Consider the following 17,032-nt stretch of genomic DNA (forward strand, 5'->3'; position numbering starts at 1 on the left):
TCATTAAAAGTATAGTTAAACTGTTGTTTAAAACAATGTATTCCTTTTGTACTTTTTTTTTATAGCTCCTCCTAAATCTTAAAAAAAAAAACCTTCATGTCAGATTCATGAAATTTAGGAATTGCTTACTGCCATTAACAGTTCTCCATTTTCCTCTTACTTTTTATGAAAGAGATTAGTGATTCTTGAGCAGTTTGGGAATGAAAAATAGTTATTTTAGTAAATGAAAGATACAGAGTTTGAGCATGATCATAAGAAGAAATCTCACTTAGGATAAGTTTGGTAAGAATTGATAATACAAATAATAACTAGAGAAACAATTATTTCAACAAATGAGAGATATCTTTAATCAACCATTAGCAAATATTTTTGAAATGTTAACAGTGTATTAAGGACAGATACAAAAATATAGAAAGTTTACATGATCAGAGAAGATGCAATAAGAAATACAGATTAGAACTGAACATGTAAATTATCTGAGTTAAGGAATATCATTCATTAAACTGAACAAAAAGTAATATTTGTTCAGTTTGTAACCAGATCAGATCTAGATGTGGGGATATTTCAGCCTTAGAAAAGCAGCTTCTTTGTTCACCTCATTTTCCCTTTCTATAAAATGTTTCATTAAATGATATAGGAACATGATACTTAACTTTACATGTGGCCATTGTCCCCAATTCTTACCATTTTTAATGCCAAATCCTTTTTCCCTCACATGTTCTTGCCCATAATTGTAAAAATTTGGCTAGAATGTGGGCTGCATTCATGGGAAAAATTGAGAGGAACTTTTAAAAGAGTCTTAATTGATTATAACTGCAGTATATACTTTAATGTTAAAGTTTTGTTTTTTCTGTGTAGTTACTGCTTTAGTTAAAAGGGGGAGGGAATTTGGTTCTCTATAGCTGAAGAATTTGAATTATAGGTGGTGATTGTGTTTTACCCTTAAATTAGTTAGGGACAAAAATGACAATCTGAAGGAGAGGTATTTTTAGGGCAGTTATAGAAAGAAGCCATTATCAGTGGTATAATGAAAAAGACATGGTTCTTAAAATTACAAGGTCTGCATTTGAGTCCTAGGTCTTACATAAACTTTTACTTGGGCAAGTCATTAAACTTCAGGGCCTTAGTTTTCTTCTCTGTAAAAGGAAGATAATGCTATTTATTCTATTCACCTTTAGCTTAAGAGCTTTTTTTGAGAAAAAGATTTTTGTAAACTTCAGAAAGCCTCATTCACTTGCTCATTTATTCATTCATTCATTCATTCATTCTTTTATCTATTTATTTTGGTTTTTGAAAGGCAGCGATTTGCCCAAGGTCACACAGCTAGGTGTCTGAAGCCAGATTTGAATTCAGGTCTTTCTGACTCCAGGCCAGTGCTCTATTCACTGTGTCACCTAGCTGCCCCTGGAAAGCCTTTTAAGAATGTGAAGCTTTGTCTTGGGAATGCATTAGACATCATTAAGACATAATCATACTAAAGACAACAGTTTTCTAACCTTTAATTCTCTTTACTTTGCAATGGACAAGCCAAAGTAGAATTCGTGTTTTTCCCATGAAAGTTATTAGGAGCTGCTCTTCAATAGAAATTGTATGACTAGAGACCAAATTGGCCAACTTAAAAATTAAAAATCTTTAGAAATCCTAGAAATTACAAAATTTGACTAGGAATATTCTAATTATCTCTTTTGTTTTTGTTTATCCAAGTGAGTTCACCAATGGATGAGGTACTGGCTTCCTTGAAACGTGGTAGTTTTCATCTGAAAAAGGTTGAACAACGAACTCTGCCTCCTTTTCCTGATGAAGATGATAGTAATAACATCTTGGCACAGATAAGGAAAGGGGTGAAACTGAAGAAGGTACAGAGGGAAGTTTTGAGAGAGTCCTTTACACTTTTGCCTGATACAGACCCACTAACACGTAGCATTCATGAAGCACTTCGAAGAATTAAAGAAGCATCACCAGAATCTGAGGATGAAGAAGAGAGTTTGCCTTGCACAGATTGGGAAAACTAACATGTAAATGGTTTTGTCTTTGTTTAAAGTATTTTCAATTATTTTTTTCTATTTGAGGGGCAAGGATGATGCTAATTAAAGATGGGTAATTATTTGGTTTAATCACATTGTTTACTATATTCTCACTACATTGTGTCATGAATCATAAACTTTTACATTTATGCATTCCTTAAATCCATGGATCAGAGAAATAAGTTTGAGATATTTAAACACCTTTCTATCAGAGGTTGAATGATCCCTACATTAATGCTGTCTTTAGTGATATCCCTTTTAATACTCTGAGGCCAGATTTGAACTCAGGTACTACTGACTGAAGGGTTGGTGCTTTATCCACTGCACCACCTAGCCGCCCCTAGTGATATCCCTTTTTAAAGTGAAAAAAACATTTTACAAATTAAGTCATCAACACATTGCAAATGTGTGCATGGTTTGTCTCTTTTTTTAATTTTTCAGTGTTTCTGACTTTGAAGAAATTGACAGTCACTCAGAAATCAGAAAAAAGGACTTCCTATGTGCATTGAACCTTTAACAATACCTTCACAAAGAGTCATTTTCCTAGTAGTTTATCTTTAACAGATTGTGGAAACAAAGTCAATAAATAATAGCTTCTTCTGCATTTTCCACAGAGATTTGTAGGTGGAGTGTAATTACAAATAAAAAAAATGTTTAGTGGTGATGGAGGTAGTAGGGATGTGAGGAAAATTAGTGTACTTTATTGTACACTGTTTAAAATATTAATGTTACCCATGCATTTTACTTGGTATTATTAACAAACTTTTTGACATAATCACTGAGAATAAATAAGGATATCCTTTTTATCCCTTCCTTTTTTAAAACTCTTGTTATTCACAAATTTAATAGATGGTATACCTTTTTCTTTATCGAGGATTTTGGTTAAAAATGTTGATCAAAACAGGGCCAAGTACAGAACCCTCTAGGTTTCACCTTTAGGATTCCTTATTCTAGGTAGATGTTGAGTCATAATAGATGAATGTAGTAGTACATTTAGGTTAATCCTTTATAAACATTTTGATGAGAAAAGTTACCTGCCCCATTCTCCATAATCACCCATAGTCACTTAGCAGAATAAAATTTTTAAATATTCTTAGCATTAATTGGTTAGGGTTGTATCAAATGATTTGAATTCATTTAGAACAAGAAATTCTTAATCCCCTTAGGGTTTCAATTCCATATTATCTTGGGCCCATAACATCATAGACTGAGATAGAAAGGGTTTTTGAGGGGGCGGCTAGGTGACGCAGTGGATAAAGCACCGGCCCTGGAGTCAGGAGTACCTGGGTTCAAATCTGATCTCAGACACTTAATAATTACCTAGCTATGTGTCCTTGGGCAAGCCACTTAACCCCATTTGCTGCCTTGCAAAAAAAAAAAAAAAACACTTAAAGAAAAAGAAAGGGTTTTTGAGTTAATAAAGTTCAGGTCTCTTATTTTATAGATGAGGACATTGAAACTTAAACTTTGTTAGATATTTGAAAGTCATTAGATACATATCCCAATATTCTTAGAAATCCAGTGTTCTTTCACTTTGAAACATTTTTGTTCTGTTCTCTTCAATCTCAAATTTTACTCTTGATTGAGAAAACAAAATTACAAGTAAGGTGTCCTCATTTTGTTTGTAGTCCTTAAGAGCTTTTCTATCCTCTTAAATGAATTTGCTTTTTTAGGCTCAGGTCTTGGCATCTATCTTTTTCAGCAATATTCTATATTCATATCATCCTCCATTCCATGATGGAACAGGAAAGATAATATGGTATTTTCCAAAGATCTGATCAGTAACTTCTCCTTTACCAACTAACTCAAGAATAGTTTCCTAGTTTACTCCTTGCAAATTTTATCATTTAAGTCATTTTACTTACTTTTTTCCCTGAATTGTTGACAGACTATCGATTCTTCTTTGAGTCTCACAAAAAACATATCAATAGGTTGCTATTAGTGTCCTATTTTGCAGAGAAATGAAATTAAGACTGAGAAGTTCAGTTACATGCTCAAAGTCACATAATGGCACTGCAAGAACTTTAATCTAGATCTTCCAACTTTTACCACTAATCTTGTTGCTTCTCAGGCAGATGGTTGATAGTGTTTTGGATTTAAATGCTTAGAAGTTTGTCACTAAAAAGAACCTTAAAGATTTTCTAATACAATTACATTGTTTTATAGATGAGGAAAACACAGTACCACCAGGACAAGAAACCTAGGGCTAATGCCTAAAGTAATTTATATAATTCCTACTTGTTGAGTAGGAAGGACTGTTGCCATATAGATTTTGTCTTTGCTTTGCTTTTAGAAATTGAATTTCAAAATGATTCATAATTTTTAGATAATTCTATATGTGTTCATGTGACTAGCTCTCATGTATGCAGTACTTAGAAATTTATCAAAGGTGTTTTAAATTACCTTCATTTTACTTCATTAATTTCTTTCTCAAAAAAAAAACTATTTTGTGCTGTGTGCAAAGGCATTGTCCTAGGCCCATTTTAGGAAATAAAGACCTTAGACATTAAAAAAAAATAGTAACTAAATATAAGTTAAACTATATATGATGTGCACTATAATAGAAATATAACTTATGGTATATTGAGAATCTTGGCTTTAAAAAACCAAATCCAAGATTTGACTATAATAGAGGTCAAATCATGAACCTTAAACATAATTATATAAAAATAATGGATCTGTCCCTTAAAGCCCATGTTATGAATTAATCACAGTGTACCTGTATGAGTAAGTTTAAAACAGTGTACATATTTTTGTCATTTAGACCATTTATGATTACATATCTGTCATATAGAATGCTGACTGAGAAAAAATTAAATGTGTTAAGGCTTTTAATATCCTATGTATTCAGATTTATTTTATTTTTTAAATGTATCTTTTCACTACCTGTCCACAAGGAGGCAGGATGGTACAATGGAAAGAATACTGAATTTGGAGTAAAGTTTAAATCTTACCATCCATGCAACCTTAGTCAAGTCATTTAAGCTCTAGGCTTCAGTTTCCTCATCTATAAAATCAGGGTTTGGCTTAGATGATTCCTTAAAAAGATCTGGTCCTGTTTTAAATATGTGATAACAATCACACCTGTAGGGATTAATGACTATTTATTAGGCTCAAGTCAGACACACACAAAAGCACTACTTTGTACTTGAAAAGAAAATTTTAATTTGATCACAGTAAATTCTGGAAACAATTTCTTTCCCAAATCAGTTCAGTTCACCTTCATAATAATAACAATTAATAATGCCCATTACAGTGACCACATCTAATAATAAATGCAACATTCGACAGTAAAACATTTCCTCTGAGAGGTTCTTTTTTTAACGTGATTTTGTTTTTGTGTTTTTGAAAACAGGTGACATAGCAGCCACTGAGAGGAAAAATAATGCCCACAGTTGAAGATTATCTTCCTACTCCTTTGGGGAACATTTGTAAGCAGTTTGATTCTGCAGTCTTAACTGCATAAGTTCAGTGTGTGAAAAGGGAAGTCGTTTTATAGGTCATCTTCACGATTCTATCCATTCCAGTACATAAGCAAAGTGAATTTTAGCTGTGCAGTGTATGTAATCATAATGAAGAGAATGTCTCTAGGATATCCTTCCAGTTCTTTTAAAAGCACTTTTTTTTAATTTACATCAATAAGAGTGGCCAGTTAAAGTTAGACGAATATATATATATATAATATAACTGTGAGTTATATTAGGACTGCTATGAAATCTGCCCTTCCAGTACACTGAGAAATCTTCTGCTTGGAAAACAGCTTCTTCCACATCAGTCTATTCTACAAACAGTTAAACATCATCTTAAAAAAACAAAGTTCTAGTTTACCCAAGTAGTCATATAACAGGAAGTATAAGAAATTCAGATGGAAAATTAACCCTAAACTTCCATTTTTATTCATCTCCAAATTACATAAAGATGTCAAGTGACATCTTAATAGAGACATTAGAGTAATTATGGAGATACATATATTAATATTTATTTACAAAGACATTATATATTTAACACAGCACATTTTTAGAAAGCCAGTCTTATACTGTTTTTTGAAGTAAAACTTTCCATGCGCTTTTAAATAGCTCTTAATAATTCTGAGTTTATAGTAGTTTGAATTTTATGTGTAACTTTGTTATGTGAAGCAATACTTTGTAATTTGATAGAACTTCAAATTCTTTTTAGTCTATTTGAACTGTTACTTGATTACTGTAATTCATGAAAATTCTATTTGGAATCACATATGAAAATTACATAATGGGGACCCAGTACTTTAATCTGTGTACTATATAAATTTGGTTTTGTGCTCCACAGTTTAAAAACAAAATATGCTCCACAGTGACTTCTATCAAAAAATAGACATCCTCTTCAACTGACAATTCACTACTTGAACTGTCTGTAAAACTTAATGAGTACTCTTCTTTATTGGCATTCTGAAAAACAATTCACAACTGAAAACTAGTAGTTTAAAGGCATTTTTTTACTGCACTAAAAGGATACTAAAAGATTAATCTATTCATAGTTGTGAATAATTAAGCATCTCAGACTAAATATGAATTTTAGTTAGTCTACTGAAGTTAGTTAGAACACGTATGTAGAATCTCACTCTATAAGAAGGGAGATGTACCTTGGACCCCGTACAAAAAAAAAAGATTAACTATTACAGTAGTAAGGGGTATCACAATACCCAGTCCTATAAGATCTTTAGAACAGTGTTATAGTAAAGTCCCACTATATGTGGACTACTACTCATGTGTTAATGAATGAAAAATGGTAATGTCATACAACCCCATTTCTTTAAAAAACATTTGGGGAATTGGGGAGAGCTGGAAAAATATCTTTAAAGTCTTAAGCTATTTTGATGTCTTGGCTTTAAAAAAAAACTTATTCATTTAAATAATTGTATTGTTTGTCAAAGAGGTTAAAGAAATATTTGAAAAGTGCTTGTGAACAACCTTTTTCCAAAGTGGCATTGTTTTTATTCAAGCAACATTTTACAGATTCATATCTTACCTAGGCAGATAAGTAATACAAATTTAGTATATGAAATTTAGTTATCCTAGAACATTTAAACAAAAAAGTATTCTACAACAATGAAACAAAACTTTTTAATTAAAAAAAGTTTTGGTTTAATGATACTATCTCTTTTTAAAGTTAGTAGGTTTGTAAACAACATATGTGAAAAAACAAAGAATTCCTGTTTCATCTATACCTTTGGATACAAGTTTTCCCATCCTAGGACTTCCTATCCTGTTCTCTTATCAATACCAAAAACAGACCCTTTTTAAATTGACAGAAATCTGTACTTGGAATCTCATTGTGAGATTATATCATTTAAAGTAGAATTTGACTTACAGAAGATTCATCTTCCACTGCTTTCAAGTACCAAAAACTTTTCATTATAAGGCAGTCTTAATTAAAGAGTTTGCCATTATCCTAATGATGGTGTCACAGCAAGACTACATTACTTATATAAAGTTGACTTCCAATGTTAAGATGATTGATTCATTCCATTAATTACTAATATAATTTATTGTTTGGTTTTTATAAACATAAAATTTTAGATCCCAGCAAAAGTTAAAACGAGATTATATTTTTTTCCTTACTCGATATTCATTCCCCATTAAAATATAGACTGATTGTACTGGCCTTATACATATGTTGTAGTTATATTTATAGAAGTTTGATGAACTACTTGTTGTCTGATTTACTTCCCTCCAATTAAACCTGTGATTCAGACAGACAGTTTGATTACTGTTAATTTATCATGTTTCCATAATGAAAATTAGAAGGTAATATACAATTCCAGTTCAAGCTGCCATGTATTTAAATAGGAAAACAAGTGTGCATTGACTTTAGGGTATTAAACGATTAACCTTACAGTATCCTAAAAGTCAAGTTTCACATATTTCTCCTATTAATAGTAATGAACTTGTGTATATATAGCCATGTACAGTGTATAGAAAAAGTATTCCTAATGCTGCACAATCTTGGTGGTGCTGTCATAGTATGGGAAGATGCCTGATTTAGGAGGCTTTACAAAAGATTGTTATCTTGCTTGTTTGAAATATCTTTGCAGACTTAATGAGCATGTGAGTAGTATAAAATAATAATTCCAAGTTCCATCCCTTAAATTTTTGGAGCACAAATGTTTTTATAAAATGCATTTTGAAAAGAGACTCAGACCAACTATAAGATGCTATGTACTATATTCTTTCATAACTTTCCATCACATGAAATTATAATCATTCATTCTACTTTTATCTAGCTGAAAGCATCCACTTGTTTATTACAAACTGAGTGAGATGTGTAATGATAATAGATAACCCAAGGGATGGGATATATGAGGCCACTTACTGTAAAGTCTTAAGACATGATGAACATACTGCTGCCACACAGAGTCTAGGAATTCAATAGTTCTAAGTAGAAAACAAAAGTAAACCAAAATGGAAGGACTACATCAGTGATTTGGAATTGAGAATCAACAAAAGCTTTTATAAATGTCCATAAAAATGTATTTTAAAATCATTTTATTCATCTGTTATGTTGGCATAAGATAAAGGTAGCTTTTTTAGCTTATGGGGAAAGTTTTCTGGTTGTGATTGTTTTTTTTATAAAATACAAAACCCTCTTAAAGTTTTATAATCTAACATGCTAAACATCAGCTATTTACTTGTAAAGAACTAGAGGCAATATCAGGGATTTGGGGTTTCATATGTTATACCTGGCTCTTTGTAAAGAGCCATTTTGCCTTTAACATGTTTTTTTCATTTAGTAAAATATTTCAGAACTCTGGCAGGTGCATTATTAAAATGCAACCAATTGATAAGAGGAACCTTAAGCTTAACTGTTGTTAACCTTTGTTCTCTTTGTTGCACTGAATTAAGAAGATTATAATTTATAAGGCTCTATATTCTTTTTAAACAGATTTTATTTTCTTTTAAATATTCTGTTATTTCTGGTAAATTCCCAAAAGCATGAAAGAAAAAGCTGTTTGGATAGCATTAGAGAATTGATGTGTTACAAAGCAGTGAGGGTTATTTCAAAAAGAAGAGGTAAAAGTGGAAGCACCTTACTGTTGGAGCATGTTGCATTTATTTAGAACTACTGACAAATATAGTAGTTACATTTTGAACTTTATTGCAAAGTGCTCTCTACCTAAAGCACACTGACCAATGTCACTGCTAATAGTTGCTCTATAAAAGGAAGCAATGGATATTTTCTAGCTTATAAATATAGTATAATTTAAGAAGTTTTCCTATAAAATGAGTTTATATTGCTGCCTAAACTGTCACGTATGTAAACATTTAGAGATTTTTAAAGGTGGGAGGGAGATGCCAGTATACTTTCTGGATTGATTTTTATACATGTTTGTATATGTGTATTGTGTGCGGGTGTATGCACATATGTTTGCATGCACCCTCCATATAAATGTTTATCTTGTCTATTGCATTATTTTTAAAAATTGGCTCATTCCAGATTCCTAAATTTGACCCACACTGTTTACACCTTGGCACTTCTAGAACTTAATTTTGATTCCAGTCTGACAAAACAAATCCTTTTTCGTTGACTTTGAGGAATTCCAAATTCACTGAACAAATGTTCTCTCCCCCCCCTCCCCCCCACTCCTTACAGTGCTACTGCAGTGTGGCTACACAGAACCTATCTCTGATGTTAACAGTGAGTGACCCTGATTCTAACAGCATTTTTCTGTGTGGGGAAGGGGGATAGTGAGGCAGTAGTGGTTTAGTTAACAGTGGAGAAAGCCCTGAACAAATGTCAAGTATACACACTTAATAATTTGTTAAGAAGGTATGAGCCTAATACCCAAAGCAAAGGATTTAAGCTAATTTTTTGAAGACCTGCAGGTTACACATCCCTGGTCGATTATTAAATTGCTGTTCTATCTTCTCACAAAGAAGTCACTTTAATTATGAAGTAGTCTTTCTCTCCCCCCCCCCCCCCCGTGAAGCAAGAATAGACTGTCCCATACGATGACTTCTTTACCTTTGACAGTATCTCCACAGCCTCTTGTACTTTGTCTTGCCAAGTGTAAACTACAATATTCAGTTTATGAAAAATAGAAAGCTACAGATCATTTTGCATGAGTGCAATTCATTAGGGTTAATTAAACTAACACCTTTCAGTCTGTCTGGATAAATGAAAATTTAAATGGCAAACTGATCCACCCTTCACTAGCTTTGTGCAATATTATAAAAGTAGAAGAAAAAAAAACACTAGCACAATGAGCTTGGCTTTAAGAAGTTCCTTAACAGTTGCATTTGAGTGGACATTTTAAATACACATTGTATTTGTCAATTGTATTGTAAATGTCAACTCTGCAAATTTTACGATACTAAATAATATTCAGTGTTCTAAAGTATTAAGTAACAAAGTGTAAAGAAAAAAACCAAGCATTTAGAGCAATACTTTGAAATCTCCAATAATTGTTTTGACTGTTGCCTTTTTCTTTTTCTTTAGTGCAACTTTTCTGCAAATGTAATTATTGTATTGCTTTTTATTTCATGTTTTTTACACTCACGACTTCAGAGTTAAAATATTCTACACCAAGTACTTCAGTCATTTTTCTCTTCTTGTACATGCAGTGTAACAACATACAGTTTTGGTGCTTAACAATATTCCTTTTTTTCTTTAATAAAGAATATTTATTTGAATTACTTGGTTTTTCTTACTCATAAAAGATTTCTTTATGTTTGTGTTTTTCATTTTAGGTGACATCAATTGATTTGTAATTTTTGCCTGTCAAGTATGCTATAGAATATAATTTTCGTATTTATTTTCCTCCAAAGCAAAATATTTTCATTAATTGACCAGAGGCATTGAGAGTAGGGGGGAGGATAATCAAGAGATTAATAGTGATACAACCAGAAAATATATTGAGTTTCTCTTCATGATAGCAGTCATTGCTTGGATCACAATACAAAGAGGAAATCTTGTGTAAGATATAACAGTATTTTGTGGAAATATCTTGTCTTCTAGTGGGGGGACAAACGGTTGGCTTGGTGATTTTTAAATTTTTTAAGATAAGTGCTAGATCCCACCTTTTACAAGGAATGTGACGATGTTATTAGTTTGAATTTGGGGGGAAAAAGCTTAAATCTTCCATTTCTTTCAAATAATAAGTGTCTTAACTAATTTTTTAAAAAATCATCTAAATGGACTACCATTTTGGATTGGCAATGAGAAGAATAAAAGAAACCACAAATTATAGACAATCATGTTAAATATAACAGTAAAACAGTATGGTAAAACATTCAGGATGCAGCTAAGTTAGTCCTCAGAAGAAAATTTGTCCCTCTGAAAAAATTTAAATATTAAAATTTTTTAAATGTGGACTATCAATTCCCTACCATGAGACAAAAAAAAAAATAATGGAAATTTGCTGAAATTAGTATAAAACCAAAAGCTGCTTTTACAAAAACCAGCATAAAATGAAATTTCACAGAAGAAAATATCAAATTTATAGCAATTTGGTACATATAAATTATGTTTATAATAGTTAATAGCCTTTCTCCAGTAGATAACTATAAAATAACAGTAGGCAATGTTGGGAGGTTCGTGAGATAGGCATGTTAATACATAATTGGAACTGAAAAAACATTTTGGAAACTAATACAACAAAAATGGCCATAACTTTTGGACCAGTGATTTTATCATTCACTGTATGTTCCAAGGAAGGCATAGATATTTTTTAATCCCTTTGTACGTACAACAAAATAGTTCTGTCAGTACTGTTGATGCTCGTCAGTTGGAATGGCTAAACATTCTGGTAAATGAAGAATGAATGGAATTATTTCTGTGCTGTAAGAAATTTTGTAATGAATACTGAGAAGCATGAAAAGATCTGAGTATACAGATCTAAGAAGACAAGAACTACAATGTAGATTGAAAAAAGTTAACATATGCATAAGCAAAAAAAGTGAAAACAACATAAAGGTCAAGCAGGATGAATGAGAGGAGGTGAGTGGTCCACAATTATTTAAGGCCTTATGTACATTTTCCCAGACTTACAATGTATTAATCTGTTGCACTGATTTTTTTTTCCTCTTTTTTTTTAAGTTTTTTTTGCAAGTCAATGGAGTTAAGTAGCTTGCCCAAGGCCACACACAAGGTAATTATTAAGTGTCTGAGGCTGGATTTGAACTCAGGTACTCCTGACTCCAAGGCCAGTGCTCCACTGTGCCACTTAGCCGCCCCCATTTTTTTTCCCTTTAAAAAAAAAATTGTTGCGTGGATTGAATACCTAGATGGAGAGGAGAGGGAGGATACTGAAGTTAGCATTTAAAAAACATTTAATTTTTTTCAAAAAACCCAATATAACAGTATTGGAATTGATGAATATATACAAAACTATAAAATGACTAATGCAGAAAGATCTTAACCCAAAACAAAAAAGGAATCCAGCAATCCACATATTGCCAAAGAGAAAAATAATTTTTCAGTGAATGGTATCATAGAAGAATGTGCTGCTGCTGCTGCTCTCAAAATAGAGCCTAGTCCATCAAACACTAAAGATGATCATTAAGAGATAAGGAATAAAGGAAATCCTTTAGTATACATACAATAATGAATAGTGGAAATTGGAAATGACAAATAGCAGCTGGTGTTGGCAGTAGATAAGATTGCTGAATCTAGAATCGGGAAGACCTACAAATTCTGTCTTGGATGCTTTGCTAGCTGTGACCTTAGGCAAATCACTTTTAAGTGTTGCCTCAGTTTCCTCAACTGTAAAATGGGGGGGCATAGCACCTACCAAGGGTATTGTTAAGATGAAATGAAAAATTTGTAAAAAGCTATTGTATATAGGTCTTATATAACTACTTATTCCTTTGCCTTCCCCTTTCCCTTCGTAAACAGTGTACCCAAAAAGTAATTTTCTATAATCAAATAGTATTTTTACAGGTTTGAAAAGATTATTCACCCACCACTGATGCCTAGCACAGTATTTGGCAAAGGGTAGGCATTTGATGTTTATTGACTGACCACTAGTAAAAGCAATTAGCAAAATTAAATACAACCACCAAAACTGCAATTACTTAAATAGGTACAAAAAGGTTTTTGACAAAATTAAGCACTCTCCTAAAAAAAGGGCATGAAAATGACATTTTAATTTAACCAGAAACATTGAAAACTAAGATAATATTGTTTGTAATGTAGAAATAAAAACCTCCCATACAAAAATGCAAAATATTCTCCTTTTCCTCTCTTATTTGATATAACTACCTAATAGCCAATAGGTTAGAGTGCTTCAAATCAAAGTCAAACAGAAAGGGGACAAAACAACCCTATTTGCTGATTGGATTATGTACGTACTTAGAAAGCACCAGAAAAACATGATAAGTATTTGCAACAAAGTTATAGGATACAAAATCAATCCACAAGAATCTAGCATTTCTTTACAGTTAAAACAAGGAAAAAAATTATAAACAAGCCATCTTTTACATAGCTGCCTAAGTGATTTACTGAAAGCCTAGAACCAACACCTATACAGAAAGCTGCCAGAGCAAACTCTTCTAGAATCAAGTATAATTCCATGGCATTTAAGATCTTTCACAATTTAGCACAATTTGTCTTTCTGGTCTTACAAATGGCTCTTAAACGTTCTGCCGTCCAGTCAAACTAGCCTTACTCAATGCCCCATTTCTTTTCTTTGTGACTTCCTGGTTGTCATTCATGTCTGGAGTACACTTCCTCATCAACCCCACATTTCAGTGCTTATTTCAGGTGTTACTTTATTCACAAAATATTTCCTGATCTCTAGAGTCTCCCCACCCTCTGACATGTACATGCTGCCTTCTCTGATATCTTTTCGTTTCTTGGGAAAGAGGGCCTAGTAAAGTGCCTGGCACATATTAATAAATGCTTGTTGCTTAGTAACAGATTCTCTATTCAAAATAACTTAAAAAATGTATGACACCAACACACATACAAGAGTTATATAAATGCCAACACGAAATATTTGACAAAAATAGGCATTTAAATAAGTGGAAAGAGAGTGGTTGTTCATGATTGTGTCAAACTAATATGAAAAGTGTCACTACTTTAATATATAGTTGTATTTTTTCCTAACTAGATGAGGTAACAAAAAAATCATTTAGAACAAAAGATCTAAACTCTCAAGGGAAAGTGTGAGTAGATAAAGCATTATCAGATTCAAACTACATTACAAAACAAAATTATTGGTATTGATTAAAACACAAAAGTAGATCAGTGAATGGACTAAAGTAAGATGGAGATAATCAAAATAATTCATTTAAGCCTAAGAACATAAATTACTGGAGGCTGGCTATCTCTTTTGATAAGAACTGCTAGAAATAGGGGAAATGAAGTTCGATAGAAATTAGATTATAAAGCAATATTTTAAACCATATACCACAAGTTCAAAATAGATATGTGACCTGACAAGTTCACACCATGAAAAATTTAGAAAATTAAAACAAGTGCCTTTCCCAGATATTACTAGGGACAGAATTCTTAACAGGGCATTGAGATTATAAAAGAATCGAAAATTGAGAGCATGTAAATTAAAATGCTTTTGCTTGAATAAAATGAAAAGAAATAGAGTAGTTCAAAACATTTGCATCCAGCTTCCCTCTCAAAGTCTAGTAAGAACATATGATACCAAAAGCAATTCTCCAAGATAGTTTTGTGAATTCTCCAATAAGCTGATAAAAGTTTTGTAATTCAAATTCACATGAAAACATGCTCCAAATTACTAATGATAAATGTAATTTTTAAATTTCATTATTTTTCAACTAATCAGCATTTTCTCTCTTCACCCCTTCACTGAAAAGAAAAAATCCTTGTAATAGGCATACTTAAGAAAAACAAATCCCTATATTATCCATGTCTTAAAAAAGTATATCTTGTTCAGCATCTTGAATCCATCACATCTTTCTCAGGAGGTGGATGTCATAGGTCATCAGTTCTCTGGAATCATGGGGTCATGCTGATCAGTTTTCATTGATCTTTCAAAGATGTTTGTCTTCACTATGTTGTTATGGAAATCAGGCTCCCACACTTTCACTCATTTCACAAGTCTTCCCAGGCTTTTTGGAATCCAATTCTGTCATTCTTGTGGCAAAACAATATTCTATTACATTCATATACCATCATTCGTCCAGACATTCCTCCAGTTATTTTGTCACTTAGCTATTTTTGTATATATACACACACAATCTTTTCCTTTTCTCTAATAGGTATAACAAACATCTCTGGGTCAGAGATTATATATGCTCAAGCTAGTAACATCTTGGTATGGGTGATCCACATAACAGCTTCATCAATACATTAATATATTAATTTCTCCACAACCCTGCCAGCAATTCTCATTTTTCTTTTTTTTGCTAACATTGTCAGTGTGATAGGTTAAATTCACCTTTGACAGGGTGAAAAAGACACTCATTAAAGGAATTGATTAGAGATTGAATGGCTTTAGAAAATTTTTGAATGGTGCAGCAAAAGGTGATAATGTTATGTTTGGAATAAAAGCCATTCAGTGAGCTTTCACTTGAATGCTGTAACCTTGTACCTTTTTGTGAAATTTTGTCCTGCTTTGGTATGTTATAAATTGCAATTAGAAATGTCTTGTTTTAGAAAGATTTCTGTCCCTTTGGATTTTTCTCTCAGCTGAGATGCTTACAATTAGAATATTTTAATAAACAAATTATCTCTGGCAAGATTTATGCTCTAAATGGAGAGTACCGTACATATAAACAGAGCATTTTTAAAAATTCCTTTTTTTATATCATAATTTCTGTACATATTCCTTTCCTTTGTCTTATTTGTGAGTCATTTTAGATAACCAAAGATTTTAAAAGCAGAAACAATGCAAAAGCATTTCATTGAAGCCAACCAACACATTAAATGTGTCTAATAATATATACATTATAAACCCATAGACTCCCATTTGGGCAAAAAGGAAAGGACTGTGCAGTCTCTTAAGTCTACTTCAGGGTCAAGTTTGATCAACATACACAGAGTTCTGGGGTGTGTTTGATGATGATGTTCTTTTCATTTTCATTGTAATCTTATGTGTTTTCTTGGTTCTAGTTATTTCATTCTGCATCATGTCAAATACATTTTTTATAGTTTTCTTTATTCTTTGTGTTTGTCATCTCCTAAAGTATACTACTATTCCATTATTTTAATGTACTGCAATTCATTTTGCCATTTCCCCCTCTCCTCAATATTGGTTATCTACTTTGTTTCCAGTTCTTTGCTAATACAAATGTACTTCTGTTATTATTTTGAAAATGTATAGGCTCATTGGGATAAAAACTCCCTCTTTGAGTTGGGATAATTGGAAGTTAGTATGGAAGAAACTTAGATTAGACCAACACCTCACACCCTTTACCAAGATAAGATCCAAATGGTTACAGGACATAGAAATAAAAAATACTATAAGCAAATTAGAAGATCAAGGACTAGTCTACCTGTCAGATCTATGGAAAGGGGAGCAGTTTATGACTAAAGAAGAGTTGGAGAACATCACCAAAAACCAATTAGATGATTTCTATTACATTAAATTAAAAAGCTTTTGCACAGATAAAACCAGTGTAACCAAGATCAAAAGAAATGTAGTAAATTGGGAAACAATCTTTACAACTAATGATTCTGACAAAGGACTCATTTCTAAAATATACAGAGAACTGAGTCATATTTTTAAAACAAAAAGCCATTCCCTAACTGACAAATGGTCAAAGGATATGCAAAGGCAATTTACAGATGAGGAGATCAAAGTAATCCATAGGCATATGAAAAAATGCTCTAAATCATTATTAGAGAAATGCAAATTAAAGCTTCTCTGAGGTACCTCCTCACACCTCTCAGATTGTCCAATATGACCAGAAAGGATAATGATCATTGTTGGAAGGGTTGTGGGAAATCTGGGACACTATTACACTGTTGGTGGAGCTGTGAACTTATCCAACCCTTCTGGAGAACTATTTAGAACTATGCCCAAAGGGCAACAAAAATGTGCATATCCTTTGACC

General features: G+C 32.2%; 1 protein-coding gene across 1 annotated transcript in view; it reads left to right on the top strand.

Moving 5' to 3' along the window:
• Positions 1 to 10,690, top strand: part of JMY (junction mediating and regulatory protein, p53 cofactor) — a 102,904-nt gene extending 92,214 nt beyond the window's left edge. Inside the window, exons 10-11 of the mRNA XM_074202411.1 lie at positions 1,705 to 2,015; positions 5,380 to 10,690. Of these exons, the coding sequence (XP_074058512.1) occupies positions 1,705 to 2,012 (308 nt within the window). The 3' untranslated portion in view covers positions 2,013 to 2,015; positions 5,380 to 10,690. The remainder of the gene's footprint in view (positions 1 to 1,704; positions 2,016 to 5,379) is intronic.
• The last annotated feature ends 6,342 nt before the right edge of the window (positions 10,691 to 17,032 follow it).

This window comes from Macrotis lagotis, chromosome X (assembly GCF_037893015.1).
Source record: "Macrotis lagotis isolate mMagLag1 chromosome X, bilby.v1.9.chrom.fasta, whole genome shotgun sequence".
Lineage (NCBI taxonomy): Eukaryota > Metazoa > Chordata > Mammalia > Peramelemorphia > Peramelidae > Macrotis > Macrotis lagotis.